We start from the raw sequence: 18,115 nt of genomic DNA, 5'->3' as shown, positions 1-18,115 counted from the left end.
GCTTTCTAAGCATGCTAGCATTAGCATTTCTGGTAACTTAGCATTTGCTATGCTAACGGTACCTGGCCCCGCCCGGGCTTCAAGCCGCAACAGCACATAAGATGCTGACGGCCAAAATTGTAAACGCAAGGCTTCGTATCCGTAGCCCACAAACCAATGGGTGTCTACGTTTACTTATTTTATACAGTCTATGGTGTCGCACTTTTCCACAGCCGGAACTAAACCAAAGCTAGCATAACCCTTGGTTACCTATGAGAGTTACTTGTGGAATTAATGTTTGATTGGCTACAGCTGTAATCTGCCGCCTTGATGTTTGTCGCTTCAACAGGCCAAAAAGACTACCGGCTAAAGAAATGAATGAATGTATTGTAGAAGGGATAAAAGGTTTCATTCTCGTGTTTCTTTGCAAACCTGGAACTGGAGCGGGCTATTCCAATCTGACCATACTTTTCTTAAATGACCAACATACAGTTATACATTTATGCCATAAAGGACACATTAAGTTCATCTACTAACTCACTATGAAAGACAATGTACAGAGAGCAAACAGCTGTGTCTTTCGTAGTTTGAGTGTTGCCCTTTGCAGTACTGTAAGCCTGGATCTCTCTCTCTCTCTCTCTCTCGCCCCTTCTGTCCCTGGGGCCCTTCTCCTTTCATCCTCACGCCAAAAGCAATCACCATCTCCCTGGTAACGGCTGGTCATGTGACCTGCACCTGTTCCTCTGGCTGGTCGCCACACGCTGGAGCCATCTGGCCACACACACACACACACACACACACACACACACACACACTTCTCCACTTGGCTGCCTTCTCCCCTCTCTTCCTCATAGCGTCTTTGTTGCCTCACTTCTTTCTTCAATCACTTCATCACCTCCCTAAAACTCTCTGCTCCGTCCATCTCTTCAGTCCTCTCCCTCTGCTGCTCCGACTCCTCTCCTTTTGTATTTCCCCGCTTAGCTGTCCCCAAATGCTTCAACTTGTACCACGATAAACTCCAAACAAGTTTGCAGACAGTTTTGTAACGCCGCTTCAGTGCAGCGGTAACGCACTATTCTAGTCATTCTGACAGAAGCAGCAGATAAATCCATACTTTGCTTAGAACATACGAGTATGGAGAGGGGAGACGTTTACTCATAAAGTGCTGTAGGGAAGACATATGTGTAGCCAACAGGAAGTTAGTATCACACTGGTTCCCGCTTCAAAAAGCCAGTGGGATTTATCCATTGAATTTTAGATTACTGCAGAAAAATAAGCTCTGTGGCAAACAAACGTTCATGAAACGTACACGTTTTGTTCAGCAAGATAAATCTTCACAAATTAACCACCACTTTTAGGATTTTTGAAGAAGTTAAAAGCTAACTTTAGGCTACAAACCAACTGCACCACATCACATTAGCGAGAGTTAACTAGTGTAATGGCCTTCTGTTGTCCCATTGATTTTTTTTTGGACTGTACTTTTATATCTCTTTTCTAGTCTTAGACCACTCAAAGGGCTTTAACACTACATGTCATCATTCACCCATTCACACACTGATGGCCATGCAAGGGGCCACCTGTCCATCTGGACTAACTAACATTCACACAGGAACAGCCTGCGGGTCAAGTGTCTTGCTCAAAGACACATCGACATGGACTAGCGGAGCCAGGGATCGAACCGCCGATCCTCTGATTGAAGGACGACCCTGCTCTACCACTGAGTCACGGTCACACCCTTTCTTAGCCACTTGTTAGCAAGCGCCTTTTTTAAAAGACACATAATAGCATTTACTGACTTATTTTATGTTGTAAAGCAAAACGTTTGAATCTCCTAAGCTAAACCACAGACCCATATTTCAGGAAACAAACCAAAAAAAACATAGACTTCCAGACAAGGGAACCAGAAGTGCAAAAATGCTGACTTGTTTCTAGGATTTAGGACTCATTCCTGCAGCACTCTATACTGCAGAGGGTTAAAGTGGCCTTTTTCCCCCGATGTGTTAGAATTTGGAATCTATTGAAACATCAATTAACATGAATTAAAGTTGACCACGGCCATGGTTGAGTGTTTTAGTCAACATGTTTTCAGCAGGGTTTTATTTACAAGTGGCTGTAATCACTAATTGTATCAAATGACTCCTCTTTACAGAGCTTTTTAGAGAGCTTCAGCTCATTGTTTAGCTATCCGCACCGCAACCTTCCTGTTTTGGTTCACTCTCACAGCTCTCAGTGTCATATTCGGACACGCGAGGCGAGTAGGGCTGAGAACTTTTTTTGACTCACTGCGACCAGAAAAAAACAATGATGTGCAACACTGCTGCTGTTTCTATCTTAGTGTAGAAAAGTGGCGCTACCACTGGAAAAAATGGCACAACGTGACATAGCGGTAGTCGTTTTCCATCCCATATGGTTGGCTTGTCAATAGTGCAGTATTTCAATCACAGTTATGAGCCTGACACACAAGGCAGCTGTTTTCAGCTAAAAGGCTCCAAAAGCTGTACACCAACTCTGTCTCTGTGCCAGTCGGTGCTAAGCAGGTAGCGACTACCTGGTGAATATCAGGGTGCCTTTAGCAGAACTGGACATTTCTCGTCAGGAGTTGGCTGAGACCAAAACCAGAGCTGTAAGAGTGTATATTGGACTTAAATCAGCTGGACAAAAACATGACAAAATAATGATGATGTTGCTCTGTAACTGCTGAATGGGTTAAAAAAAAGAAATGGACTTGGCATCCACTGCCAACAAGTGGTCAAAAGAAATCTGGTTATTGCAAGTTAAGAAAAATGTAGGTTCTTATTTGATGACTGATTTAAATTGTGTCTGAGTGGCTGGTAACTCAGAATGTCGGACAAAAGAATTGGATCTTCTTTACATCTCTGTATAAGGCTAGTCCTGTCCAGGTGTACTACCCCCCCACGCACACCCATTCACTCTGCTATATACTCGTGGGCTGAGAGCCTGGCACTCACACATAGCGGCCAGCTGTGGTGCACTGTGTGTCAGTTTGTGATGCTCCTTTCAGGTCGGGGGGTGAGATAAAGGAAAAGACAGGAAGCAGAGCAGTGGAGTAAAATATAGGGAGTGAGAGGAGAAGAAGAGGAAGACAAATGGAGAAAAAACAAAGGGGGGGAAGGGTGGAGTGTAAGGGACACCTGCTGCCATGATGAGTTACACACTCGCCCCATGGTAACAAAAACCTCACACACACACCATCTCTCACATGCACACACACACGCATTAAAAGTGCTGTATTTGCACATGAGTCTGCAGACACGCAAGGTGCCTGCATGCATGCATGTCTGACTTGTTTGTGTGTACTGCAAATAAATCACCCTACGCATGCACACACACGTACAGTGAGGGAAGGGTGTGGCAGCTGAGAGCTGGGTTATTTATAGATGTACTTCCTCTGAGAGAGGTAGACAGAGAGGGAGCGAGAGAGCAAAGGAAAAGAGGGATGAGAGAGCAAGGTCAAAGGAGAGGAGTGAGCCGACTGGACTAGTAAAGCACATGATTCTCTGTAGCACACGCATGCACACGCATGCACACACCTTCCTGGACAGCTGAAGCTGATAGTGCTGAATGCATCCGAGGTTTTCATTTATCGTCCTCCTCATTAACATCCAGTCGTCCTGCACAAACTACTGTTGTTGTTGACTATGAGGCACTACTTTAACCCTTTGAACACAACTTGGGCAAGACAACCAGTCTGTACTGTGGTAGCTTAGTGTCGCAGAAATCATAAATACACTCTTCATATCTTCACAATTCATCTAAATCGGTGCGTTATGCAGCACGACTTCTCCGAGCACAGATTTATCGAAATATGTTAAAAACTGCGGGCCAAAAGAAATGGTGGATCCATGGTGGCAAAATTTCAAAAATATTTATCCGAAATGTACATTGGATAAGTGATGGAAATGCTTGGTTTGCTTTGATTTCATGACGGTAACACAGCATGGAAGGTCCTCAACAATATGGTGTGCATCATTCATGTACAGACATGAGGACATTTAGGCTCATATGACGAGATTATCGTTCAACACGATATTGGTTGGCCACGATAGCGGTCCAAACATGTCCAGGATAACTGGTTGATGTTCAATTAATCTATGCAGTCTCTCTCATTTTCTCCTGCTTTCTCTATGCTCAACGCATTTTTGTAGCCAATAAAAATGATTTTGTGTTATTGTGGTGATAAAAATGTAAGTTAGGGTTCTGTCAGATTGCTGCTAGACCGCCCTGTTAAAGGGTTAACAGTTTCTCACTGCATGGAAGACGCAGATCTGAAAGGCTAAAAAGAAAAATGGATTCAAGCAGGGTATTTCGTTAGATAAAAACAAGTTACGTCTGCCTGGTTAATATGACAAGACTTGGAAGTGACAATGCCACAAACTTGTAAACAAAGGAAGTGAAACCTGAAAGCAGCCTGTGCTCAAATGTTTAACAGCCCGGTTAGTGGTCCCACTAAACAAGTGAAGGCTTCAGCCTGCTCTGTAGTGTTCACACATAGATGCAAATACACAAGGCAGAAAGAAAGCACTCTGCAGCGTGCTATGGGCCACATGAAAAACTCTTTCTGCACCCACTAGTGGAAATCACAAATCCCCTAAAAATGCAATGGAACACATATGTACTAGAGACCTTTGAAGAGGATCCACTTTACACCAAGTTTTATTAAAGTTCATTTTCACAGCTTTTAAAATGTATTCTAACAAGTCAGAAAGAAGTCGAAAGAAGACCTCCATGTATACTGATTGACTTTCCTATGGAGGAATGAACCAAGTGAGGTTCCTGAACTCAACGAGAGCCACGCTGAACTTCATTAAAAAAAATTATGGAAATTGAATGTGCAAAAGACAACACGGGGCAGCGAACGCCTCAGCCCTGAACCCATGGCTTAATTCAGAGAGAGCGACAGAAAAGAGGAGTGAAGATGGAGATGTGATGGATGAGGGCGGTGGAGGGGAAAAGATGAAAGGCTCCTCTTCAGCAGGAAGCGGTGGGACTGGAAGGGGGGGGGGGGGGGGGGGGGGGGGATACAAGAGAAGATAGTTGGGTGATTGCAGCGGTCCACCATTTTAGAGTAGCAGTGAATGGCCGGCAGCCATTATTATGCTAAATTAACCTGGGAGCTCCGGGCCGCCACTCAAGATGGAGGAAAAGCCTGACAACAGATAAGAGCTAGTACACACACACACACTTCCTCTGCAACCCCCCCCTCCCCACACCAACAGTTGTGCCTGTGGAGTGGTCAGCAGCGTGGCCTTCATTATCATTAGACGCCATTTTCTGCCACAAAGATCACCAGTGACCCCTCCCCCAACGCCTGCCTCCTCACTACTTCACACACACACACTCTCTCCAGCCCCCCCCAATTCCCTGCCTCCGACTGTTTTCCAGTGGGCGATGCATGCATACTCGCGCACACACACACACACCTCCCCCAGCGCTGACCCCTGCCTGCTGCTTTGGCCCTCCCTCTTCCTCGGAATAAAAGGGGACCAGGGAGGGAGGGACAGACACAGAGACACACAGAGAGAGAGAGAGACAGAGACAGAGACAGAGACAGAGAGACAGAGAGAGAGAGAGAGAGAGAGAGAGAGAGAGAGAGAGAGAGAGAAGGGGGCTGCCCGACACATTCCTCAGTCCGATCAAGTTTCCAACTCCTCAATGAAACCACATCTGACTCTGGTACACAAACCCTCTGCCACTCCGCATCGCTCTCTCTCATCTGACGGATTGAGAGGGATGAAGCAAAAAAAAAGTGCTCACGTCAGGAGAAGTGTTATCCCCCCCTAAAAAAGAAAGTAGAGAAAGAGAAGTGATAAAGCCAGGGAGGAGAGTAAGAAGGGAACGATAAGAGCAGAGAGCTCTGTGCAAACGAAGCGAACCAAAGCCAATGGACAAACCCTGAGAAGACCGACAAGTTCATCCAGCTAATCGATATCCTGAGTGGGAAGCTTAGATTCTACGGATCACGCTCCTTGCGTGGTTACATGCTTTGGTACTGAGAGTAAGCTAAAACTACTACATGGAGCTGGCAATGATGATACTCACTGACCACCAAATGTGAATTAATCCACCGCTGAAAATAGTAGTTTGTGTTTCGTTTGATAAAAACTACAGGTTTAAGATGATCGTCACATAGGGTCAACTTACTAGCTGCTCCCTGTCCTTTCAGCCACATCTCATGGCCTTAATCAACGTGGATTTTGCTCTCTGTATTTGAGACCCTGTTTTTAAAGATTTCCATCATCATCAGGTTGGGAAGTCTTGAGTTGTTTTTTTGTACTTTTCACAGGATTTGTTTGCAAAAAAAGCAACCTTTAAAGCGAGACTTTTCAACTTCTAAAAAAGGAAATCATACTTCTAGCATTTTCTGTTTACTCACTTCATAGAGACAAAGTAAGAGCGGCACCTACAGAAACTGTAGGCGTCACAGTACAGTACAGTACAACACACACTTTTATAATAGCTGTAGAAACTTTAGATATCTTGCATTGCTACTATGGTATCAGATGGAAATAGCAGCCAATTCCCTCTGGAAAAAAGCAGCAAATTTCATGTTTGAGTTGATTTATTAAGCATAATGACAATAGAGTCTGTTCTTTCAAATAAACGTGGCATTGTCAGGGGGTTAACTGACAATGTGACGAGTCAAGAAGAAGGTGAATAATACTACTTTCCACCCGACCTGCAAAACCGACAGCAGTTCTGACCCTGTTGATCCGCATCTATAGAAGAAAATGTGATTGATCCTCCGATCTGTCAGTCAAGCGGCGCATGCTCCATGCTTCGCTAAGACACACACACACACACACACACACACACACACACACACACACACACACACACACACACACACACACACACACACACACACACACACACACACACACACACACACACACACACACACACACACACCTTCAGTTCCCCCTGGTTGGCCACATGAGTGATGGATCTAGTGAGTGTGGATCTAGGGCTGCCCGATAAAGGGCATTGCAAAGTGCGCATGTGCAAAAGTCACATGGCGGGACGTACAATGTCAGCGAATCAACTCAAACACGTCGTGGTGCCACTTTTTTTGATCCTTCAGTTCTCCTTTCCCACGATTGATCCAGTATTTCCCATTAATTACATGCAGTCTAGGTAGACACGCCCACGTTCCATAATGAACCGTATACATTCACACACTGCCTGTGTGAGAGGACCCTCTCCTCTGAGAGCGCATCTCCCCATAATGGGGCGCCGCTGCCGGCTCTGGGTCGGCCCGTGCCTCTGGCTGTGAGCTTAACAGCACCCTTCGCCGGTTCCCCGTGGGGAGGCCCGGGGCTCCCTGCACCGACCGATGTGTTTCTTTCTATCATCACTGTTCAAATCTATACAACCCATGAGTTTGATCACAAGAGCACAAAATACTATAGAGCTAGCTTCTTTCTGTCGAGGTGCACCAGATTGATGCATTTAACTTTAAAACTAAAATTCTTGTTTTTCACAACACAGATATACAGTCCGTTCCAATATATCATGCAGCCCTAGTAAAACCTATTCTGAACATACCAACACGGTTGAATTGATAGTCGCTTTATTTCCTTAGTTTTCTATCTGCCGCCTCTCTATTGAATCACTATAAGTGGAAAACATCACGCCTCCACCGAGTAGTTAATGTTGCATCTTCAGGACTTTACACCCTCTCTGTTGACACCAGCTGATGAAGTTGGACTCCTCTTACCTGGTCGTTAACACATGTTTAGCTCTACACTGCTACTTTAGAAACAACCACACACACACCCACACACAAGGACTAATGGAAAGCTGCTCCTACCTGGTTTTCTTGGGGGTCTTGGTCTTAGGCGTGGAGCTCTTGGTTTTCTTCTCCTTGGGCTCCTTGGGCTCCTTGGGCTCCTTGGGCTCCTTGGGCTCTTTGGGGGTCTTGGGTGTTTTGGGTGTCTTCGGGGTCTTGGGCTCCTTGCCCTCCACCTTCTCCTTTGGTTTCTTTTTCCGCTTCTTCTTCTCCTCCACCGGCGGTGAACTTCCCTCTACAGTTCCTGTGCCAGTCACCCGTTCACCTGTATCACTTCCTGTTCCGGGAAATCCAGACTTCACGTCTTCCTCTCCTCCTCCGGCTGCTGCTGCTGCCTCTCTCGCTGCCTTCTTCCCTCCCTCCTCCTCCTCCTCCTCCTCTCCGGCCGCAACCTTTGCTTTCTTCTTCCTTTTCTTTTTTGGCTTGGTCTCCTGGTCGCTGGGCTGCTCTGTGCTGATAGGCTGGCCGGGGGCGCCGGCGCCGACCGTCGGCCTGTCAGGAACCATCATTGAGGCGTCGCCTGACGGGTCGGTGGGGGAATGCTGGGAGGTGGAGGAGAAAGTCAGCCGTTAATTTCAGTTTTTTCAACAACTTTAAACTATGCTTAATAACTTTATATATAGTAATAAATCATTTAAATAAGACACTTAGCCTTCTTCTCCACAAATAAACAGCAGTGGTCACTTGGCTTTGCATGTACAGATGTGGTCAGTGTTTGCCAAGACGCATGAAGAGCATGAAAATATGCTAACAGTTCTCTAAATCATTAGTCACTTGACAGAAAAACTACTCAACTTCCAGCTTTTTCTGCTTCTTATAGAATTATAAAGTGAATATCGTTGGGTATTTTCATTAAACGATTGATTAATTGACAGTGTAGATAATCATTATTTTCAGGCCTACATTTGTGTTTAAAAAAAAGAAAGTCATCTAAAGGGCTGTAACTAACGATCATTTCGTTATTAATTAACCTTGCAATTATTTGTTATCTAGACGAGGCCAGAAACGTCTTGTTTTGTCCACAAACTAGAGTGCACAGATATTCAGTTCACTGCCATGGAAAGCCAGCAAGTATTCAAATTGGAGAATCTTATTTGAAACATGACTCCATAATGAAGCCTTTCTGTTGATTGACTAATCAATACATGGTTTCAATATGGATCAGTCTGAGAACGTTTGCAACCCTCCGTTCCATCGCTTTGCCGTGCCAGCCTGTCAAAGTCAAGAGGGCTATATTTTCTAAGTGGGCGGGGGTTGAGATTGTCAGTAATGGCCGACTACAGAGCAGAGGGGGTAGACGGGGATCCATCCGTCCGTCCACATGGCTACCACCTCCGCCCTCTCCTCGACTCCCTGTTGCCACAGTGTCCACCCCCTCCTCCAGCGCGCTAACCTTAGTAAACAAACCGGCTGACGCCTCGTTTTCCTCCTGCAGACTAAATCCTCTCCCCGTCCTCCCAAGTAGGCTCCCTGTGACAGGCAACTGGTTACCAGCTGTTGGGAGCCTCTCCAGCTGCCTCTCCTCCCTCGCCTCTCCTCCCTCACCCACCCTTCCAGCCCTTCCTCCCTCCCTCTTTCGCTCTCTGTCTCCAGCTGCTCAGGGTCCCAGTAGCAGATGGGAAATCAGGCATCATGACACGAATAAATTATCTCCATACTTCAAAAAGGCGCAGCGAGGGAGTATGTGTGTGTGTCATACCAGTGTGCCTTTGAGAGTGTGCGCATGTAGCTGTGTGTCAAAGAGAGGTGTGTGTGTGAGCATCAGCAAGTTTATAGCGAAATGCCACGGCAGCAGCTCCCCTCTGTGTGTACACACGCACGCACACACACACGCCTCGGTTGTGTTCACGTGGAGAAGGAAAGAGTTGGGGTGGCATCACTGAAAGTCCACTTCCATCAGGAGAATGCTAATGTATACGCACACATTTCACACCAAACTACTGCAAGGTCACGCGTCTCACACACACACACCACTGCACACAAACACCTGCTGACACACACGTAAACTGAGACATTTAGACACGCAAATAGGGGGAGGAGAGGGAGAGGGGGGAGATAACTAAGGGGGAGAGAGAGATGGAGGGACAAGCGCAGAGAGAGATGTGGGGGGGAGATGCAGTGCCAAGAGATAAATCTGTCTTCCTGCCAGGCTTCCCAGATAATCAATCACACGAATGACAATGGAGACACACACAGTGTATATACACAAACAATCACACACACGCTGGAGTCCTGCGTCAGGTTTGGTGTTCTGCTGGGTGAATTCAGCTTGATGGTGTGCTGAGTTCTGCTGGTTTTAATCCAGTTCTCCACAAGGAATGGAAAAACCACAGCGCTCTACTGAAACACCATTACAATGCACCTTCGACACAATAATATCACCAATAAGTGAATTTAATAAAATGATCCATAAAAGACCTCGATGAATGAGTGGCCTCGAAGCCAATATCACAGACTCGGAAGAGACGAACGGGGTTGGGTTTCATCTCTCCGAAGACAGAGGGGGATGTTGGAGGACCTCTCTTCCAACATCCCCCTCTGTGAGAAGAGGAAGTTGGAGTGGAGAAGGGCGGGACAGCTGGAAGTGAAGTGAGATAAAGGGTTAAATCTACCAGGCAGAAACACTTAAGACTCCCAAAGGATGGAGTGAAAGAAAATACGGTCCCCGTCGTTCAGCTTCTTCCCTTACCCAGCTTACTTGAGCTCCCATCCCTCCCTCCCTCCCTCCCTCCCTCCACCCAATCCACCACCCACCTGATCTGATACAGATCGAACTCCATCTTCTACATCTATATGAAAAAACGCAAGGCCTGTCACATTAATTACTATGTTGACTTGTAGTACGATATGGACATGATCGTTATCATTTTACATTGTCCACTTATGGTACGATTTATGGACATGACCGTGATTATTTTTAAGTTATCAACTTAACGTACGATATATGGACAGGAGCGCGATCGTTTTACGTTATCGACTTATCGCACAATAGATGGACGGGAGCTTGATCATTTTTAAGTTATCGGAATATAGTACGATATGTGGACCTGAGCTGGATAATTTTCTATGTATCTACTTGTCTATACGAACAAGACCTCAAATATTTTTGCCGACCTCTATATTGCTTGTTGTGTTTATATGCATGTTTATTTACAAAAGAATTTCACAAACAGCAGGGTTTTCCTGACCATTAGAAGTCCATTTTGTTTATTGTTTTGGTTGTGTGCTCTTATTTTATTCAGCTCTTTGAACTGATGCGCTTGCATTATTATGCTGTTATATTATCATTATATCAGTGGCATAAAATAGTGTTAAAATGACAACTCAAATCATCTTTGGGACAATATCCCATTGGCTGGTGATATTTCTGATTTACTTGGTAAAAGATAGGTAAAATATATATTATTCTCAATCGAGCCAGTTGAAAGTACACTCGTCATGCTGTCAGCGAATGCTTTGTAATGTTAGACGGACTTCCTCTATCCTCTATTCCTCTTCTGCTATTTTGGTCACTGTCAATCAAGTTAACGGTGTGAGTTTTCAACTATTACATGAATAATATCTAAAAGATGTTTTTTTAACTGTGATTGCTGCAGTTTTAGTTCTTAATACAAAATGTTATCGAATACGTAGCTTTGAAGTCAAGTTTCCAGGAACTATACATCCAATTCTCCATTTTATTCATTGCTTTTATTTAGCTACTGTTCTCTTATCTTAACGATGTGCCCTATAGTTATATATAATTACACATGTAACTATGGGACACATACTTATATAATTAGACATTTAATAGTAAGTTTTACTTTGACACTTTAAAGTATAGGAGACGGTGAAATTGATAGGATACATTTATTTCTTAATTTAAAGTATGTGAACTCTGGCTTGTGCAGATAGCTAATACACATTTTGATAGCTTAGATATCTCTTGTATAAAGAGTTAATGTTTCATCTCTCAATGATTAAACAGCTGAGAATCATTCACAGTAAGCACAGGAGGAAGGAAGCACCTCCTCTCTGCTCAGACACTGCAGCAGCAGCAGTTGCATGTCTCAGCTTTTCAAATATGGTGAGGTGGGTTTCCAATAAAAATCACTCGACCACCAAAACCAAGATGAATCAGCTTACAGAGAAGTAGCTTGGCGAGGTGCTCATACTATCTGCCCCTCAAAGGATGATTAAGTACGTCATCTTTCAGGACAAGAGATGAAGCCACACTGCTCTGCTGTGGCTCTCTGTGGCTTTCACTTAATTTGCCATTAGGTATCCATTGTTCTGACTGGTCTGATGACGTGCCCATCTCAACAACATTTCTATGCGTCTGTCATGATAGACAGAGGTATACAGACTTGAGAGGAAGAAACGGGCCAACAAGTAGTACTCGTACGTTGACTACTTTTAAGGGTCTTCTTTGTAAAATATGTCCTCAATACTGTACACGACTAATATGAATTTCCGGTGAAACGTTTGAAAGAAACCGAGCATTCCGTCAACCGCTGTAATTTTCCGCTTGTTGGAATCCTCGCACACAACCAGAGTCGACTAAACGCCAGAGGAGCGTTTCCTCGAAGCCGCGGCGAGCTGGATGGTATGGCAGCTCGCTGACAGCAACCGAGAGCGGGGGAGGGGCGAGACAGGCATGTTATATGTCAACTAAAGTGCTGCACGCAACACAGTGTGTGTGTGTGTGTGTGTGTGTGTGTGTGTGTGTGTGAGAGAGATGTAGAATAAAGGTCACAGCGCAGCACTCTGCCAGAGCTGTGACCTTGAGCTGCTGACGAAGGCACGTGTGTGTGTGTGCATGTGTAATAACCATGCTTAGTGAACAGATGGAGCTTAGAGTACCAGACATACAGTCATTATGACTGACTGACCAGCTTGGTGCGTTGGTGCGTGTGTGGCTCTTTCTAGAAAGTGCATCATGTGGCACAGAGAGAACTCCCTTCCTGTGACACACACACCAAGGCTATCCTATTTCCCCGGGCACATTCGCCATCCCATTCCAGACCACACCATCCCAAGCGCGCGTGCGTGCGTGCGTGTGTGTGTGTGTGATGACAGGGCTGCCTGACCTGCAGCTACAGTCGGGTCGGCACATGCAGCTCGCCCGGGCTCACCAGTCAACCTGGCATCTAGGTCAGGAGTGCTGGATAGATTGAGAGTGACGGCTGAAATGTCAACCACAAAACGCAGCGGTGCGCGGCTGGGAGTTGGAGTCGGGGGGTGGGGGAGGGGGCACAGGGCCGCTATTGTGTGTGAATGGGTCAGTGGAGAAAGAGGGCTTTGAGCAACAAAACAAGCTAATGGACGCTGGAGGGCACTTGATGCAGGCGGCGACGATGGCTCGCCACACAAAACACAAACATAGAAGTTGCCATTGAGAACGGCTAACCTCTCCACCTCCCCCCATCTCCTCTGCTAGAGAGAGAGATCCTGGAGTCTTTGGTCGTTTTCCCACTTATTTTCCTCTTAGCATGTTTTCCCCCCTCCCCCAATCTCTTAATCACCCACCAGCTTCTTTTTTTTCTCCTCCTCACTGTCTCCCTCTTTTACAAACTGCCCGTCTCTCTGCACATCCGGCTACACAACATTAACAGAGATGACAACCCTGAAATGGGTAAGACAAACAGTGAGACAGCCAGACAGACGGACGGACGGACAGAGAGAGAGAGGAAAGAGAGGAGACGGGGAGGAGGGAGAGACAGGAAGGGAGGTTTCCTCTATAGAGAAGGGGGAAACGTGGGAGCAAGGGGGAGGAGAGATTATGCTGGTGGCGCCTCTGTGTGTACACGAGCATGTGTGTTGCACACATCTCAGGATATGCAGCTCACAGGAAACAAACAGCTGCAAAAATCCATTTCCCCACACACACACACGGAAACAACGACACACAAGGCCCACAGCAGAAGACACAAAAGGCAAAAAACACACACACAACTCTGCACCGGGGCCCAGTGCACCGCTGTGTTCTCAAATGTCATGTACACACATTTATGCACACACAGAACGCACACTTCCTTTACACTCCAAACACACGTTCCCCCACCCACATGAAAAATAAACACTCACATGAAAACCACCCACACATGAAAACAAATGCGCGCGCTCTCTCGCTCTCACACACACACCCACATCAAAGTGTTTGTTTGACGGGAGACTCACCTGTACGTGAGGCACTTTCTGTGGGGTGAGAGGGGGTGAGGAGAGCGGGTGGGAGGTGGTTGGCGCCCAGGGGTGGGAGGCCTGGTTGGGGGGAGGGGGCGTGCTCTGTAGGTGGTGCGGCTGGGGGGGCATGTGTGCGTGCTGCGTCGGAGCGCTCTGGGCGGGCGGTGCCAAGCACTGGATCGGGGCCGGGACGCCATGCTGACTGACGGCCGGACCCTGGAAACCCATGGGAGTGGGCTGCCCGCTCCGGGGGGCCTGCAGCGGGGTCTGGAGCAGACGCTGGTCTCCCCCCTGGCTGACTGGAGCTTCAAGAGGCCCTGTAGAGACGGTGAGAGGAACACGGCATCAGCCCTGACTGTGTGGATGCATGATCAACAACAATGTGTTTTACCTCCTGTCCATCACCAAGACTCTAAAAAAAGCCAATTCGTCCCTTTTCTTTGTTGGTGTTTCTATCACCAACACAATCATAAATGTTTGTAGAATATTAAAGTAACAGACACACTAGGTGGCTGCATTAAATCAGTTTCTATTAAGAAATAAAACAAAGTACAAAAGTAGTTTGTACTGCTTTTTACAAGCATTGAAAAGCATAATCAAAAGTAAAGCTCAATTTAAGTTTCATGCAATTGTGAATAAGTAAAGGTAAGCAAAAAGTGGAGTGGCTCATATGTGTAAAATAAACGAACATTACAGGTTCACAGGCCAAATCAAGTTTCTGAATTACTTCTCTGAATTCCCTCGTCTAAGTGTAGGATTTACGCGCAGAAGCAACTATAGTGTGTAACCCTAGTTCTACTGTATTGTGGAGGGTTGCTGGTACAACATCTACAGTGTGGACCATCTCTGCCCATGAGGATCCACTACAACAACCCAAGAGAAGCTGCATCACCTGACTGTGTGATCTGACCACTGAATGTGGGTATTTCATGAGGAAGGTGATACAAAAAGCTTTTTCTTCTTCCAATTGGAGTTATGTTCTTAAATCAATGTTTGGGTCTGTTGGTATTTCAACTGCTATGAACATGTGGCAGAAACCGTGTAAAGACAAGGTCAGTCTAACATCTCTGTGTTGTACTTACACTCTGTTTTTAGATGCGTATAGAGGAAGTGAATGGATTGAGTGGGTGCCAATCAAGCACCGAACATGAGACCAATGACAAAGCAACATGGGGCCGCATCAACTGTCCTGTGCTTACCTTGCTGGAGCTGAGGCCTGTTTGGCCCCATTTGAGGACCACGCTGCGGCCCCATGCCGGGATACATCTGCCCCGCACTGGGGAGCATGTTGAGGGGCTGCTGGTGTTGGGGCTGTGGGGCAGACAGAGGGATTTGGGGAGTTCTCTGGGCCATAGGATTGGGTTGAGACTGCAGGGCTGTGTACCCTGCAACCTCTGGGGCTCCGGCTAGCCCTGCGCTGGGGGGTCTGCCCTGCTGGGGAGGAGGTGTTGGGGTTCCCAAAACCCGCATTGGGGACATGGATGAGGGGGAGGGGTAATTTCCCTGAGCTGGGGGGGCAAGGTGGGATTGGGGCTGGTTTTGGGCAGGGGGCAGACTCTGGGGATGTTGAGGGTGCATAGGCTGGCCCTGCTGCCCTGCCTGCTGCTGCTGCATTGGGGCAGAATGGGTCGGATGGGGCTGGGGTTGGTGTGGTGGTCCAGGGGGATATCGCTGCCCCTGTGGCCCAGCTGCTGGGGTTGATCCTTGGTTAAACCTCTGGCCGAGCTGCCCTGGTCCCATGGCCTGGCTTGTGTTAGCATTGACATTAGCATTGGCACCCTGGCCAATCCCAGGTCCCATTGCTCCATACTGGGCCTGATAGCCAGGGTACTGGGCACCCCCAAACCCTCCCATGCCCTGTTGGTGCTGGTGGGGGTGTGGAGGCTGTCGGGAGGGGGAGTGTGGGTATCGGGGTGTCTGGCTCATGTTGGGATAGCCCTGGGGTTGTGACTGAGGCTGGGGGTGTCTCATCTGAGTCCCACCCATTCCAACGTGCCCCAGGTAGTGAGATGGGTCCTGAGCAGGAGGGGGTACCATGCTCTGCGAAGGGTAGTGTTGGTTCATGCGAGCTGCATTAGGTGTAGGTGGGCCTTGCATCCCACCATAGTTGCCTTGAGACATCTGGTAGGCTCCCATCTGGTTGGGGCCGCCGCCTGGTTGTGTCGGAGGCTGCTGATAAGCTGATCTGGTCTGCTGCTGCCCCCAAACACCAGCCGCCGCCGCCGCCGCCCCACCACCACCTCCTCCTCCTCCTCCTCCTCCTCCTCCTCCTCCTCCTACTACTACTACCCCTCCTCCTCCTCCTCCTACTCCCCCCCCAGCATCACCCGGGTACCCATGGTGGGGGTTGCTGGAGTTAGCTGGAGTATTATGGTAGTGGGAAGCCATGCCATTCATGGCCGTGTTCACGTTTGGTGGCCCCTGGCTGGGGCCGTTCTGGGCTACCATTCGTCCCGCGGGGGCACCAGGTTGATCGTAGCCTGTGTAGGGACCATGGTCGTACATTTGCCCCAATTTAGGCTGCCCGGGGCCGGGCCCAGCGCCGTGGATCCCCTGGTGGTAGCCCCTGTTTCCCTGGTGCTCGTGGTTCAGAGAGGGATTAGTCTGCTGGGTTAAAGGGTTGGACTGGGCAGAGGCAGGCTGCTGAGGAAAGCAGTCCCCTAAACCATCCAATCCATCTGAGAACAGCCCTGCATCGTCCCCGAATAGGCTCAACATCCCTGGGTCCGCCATGGCTGGGTGGGGAGCCCGCAGATGGAGGGAGGTGTGTTGTGCAGTGAGGAGCTAATCAGCTAACTGCTAAGTTGAAGCTTGCTACTCCATGGTCCTATTTAAGGTTCCTGGAGAGACAGACAGAGGGAGGGGAGAAAGAACGACAAAAATTGGAATTAGTGCATAGAACCAAAAGGCTGCTGTACGCTTCGAATGAAGTGCTGTTCTGAAAGCTCGACTGTGATGAATGTAGTTTAAAAACTCCTTGACGGTTTGAGCAGACCTGGACAATTGCACAAAGTTTCAGACGCGTTCAAAGGCAGATTTATTACACGTCTGCCACCAAACCGGCAGTCTTTACTATTAATTTGACATAAGAATCATTCTTGTGTGAATAAGGGGTTGCAGTATAGTTTGGGTGAGCAGCACAGCATTGATAATTTAGCAACACGCCAGCTAGCTCTAAGCTAGCAGCTAAAAAGGCAATTGTTAAATATCAACCCTATTTGTTAGACGGGACTAACTGGTAGCTTATCGTTATTGCCATATATGGATAATTATGTAGCCATAGCACACTATGTTTGAGTGTCATGGCTAAAAAGTCATTTCAAGTCTATCGATTATGGAATATCTTACGCTGCATGGTACGGCTCTACACAACTCTTTTTGGGAGGGGTTTCCATTTGTAAAAGTTGTTAACAGTACCTGGTACACTTCTTTGTACCACCTCAAATTTCCAAGCAAGCTGATACGATACTAAAAGTTGGAGTTGAACAACTTCAGACCACTCATTGGTCAGAGAGAATCATCACTAGCGCAACACGGGACATCATGCACAAACCCACCATTCTTAACGGCGTGGAAAAGCTACCTTAAATAACAACCAAGAATTTTATATCCACTCAACACATTTAAATAGATTGGCAGCCTGCAGAATCACGCTGCACACTATGGCATACAACTGATGTTTGGTTGCAAATTTAAGGATTTCGCAAGTGTGGCATCGAAGAGGATGTCCCGATAGTTAACACGACGTCACTATGGCAATCAGCTGAGAATCAAACATACACTGAGGGGGTCCTACCCGCGGTGTTGACAGAAACAGAAAAAAGGACATGTACCAAAAGTGAGTCGAGTCAAAAAGTCAGTCATGAGGTGTTGCTTTATGTCACCTAATGAACCAAAGCTGTAGCTAGCAGTACTAGGTTACTTAAAACTCTTGTAAGATCTTAGCAACAAAAAATTCATAATTGTATACCTAATCTTTATTCAAATAAATAGAGTCCATAGGTTTGTTGTTGTTACACGATTTAACCATGTAGACCCCAATACAGGCCTAGATAGGATATTTTCACAATCTAAACTGCAATATTGGCCAGGGAATCTCAAGAATAGTTTCCCTCAAAGCATACATACATGTTGCATCATACAAACTCATTTGTTTCAACATTT

At 47.0% G+C, this 18,115-nt stretch overlaps 1 protein-coding gene across 1 annotated transcript in view; it reads right to left on the bottom strand.

Annotated features, from left to right (window-relative positions):
- chd7 (chromodomain helicase DNA binding protein 7) overlaps window positions 1-16,684 on the bottom strand; it is a gene marked incomplete at both ends in the record, with an annotated part of 48,764 nt that extends 32,080 nt beyond the window's left edge. Inside the window, 4 exons of the mRNA XM_079173042.1 lie at window positions 7,811-8,331; window positions 13,949-14,268; window positions 15,151-16,180; window positions 16,223-16,684. Coding sequence (XP_079029168.1) covers window positions 7,811-8,331; window positions 13,949-14,268; window positions 15,151-16,180; window positions 16,223-16,684 — 2,333 coding nt within the window. The remainder of the gene's footprint in view (window positions 1-7,810; window positions 8,332-13,948; window positions 14,269-15,150; window positions 16,181-16,222) is intronic.
- Window positions 16,685-18,115: the final 1,431 nt, after the last annotated feature.

This window comes from Pholis gunnellus, assembly GCF_910591455.1.
Source record: "Pholis gunnellus genome assembly, chromosome: 14".
Taxonomy (NCBI): domain Eukaryota; kingdom Metazoa; phylum Chordata; class Actinopteri; order Perciformes; family Pholidae; genus Pholis; species Pholis gunnellus.
Note: the sequence above shows the minus strand (reverse complement) of the source record. Positions and strands in the feature narration are given on the sequence as shown.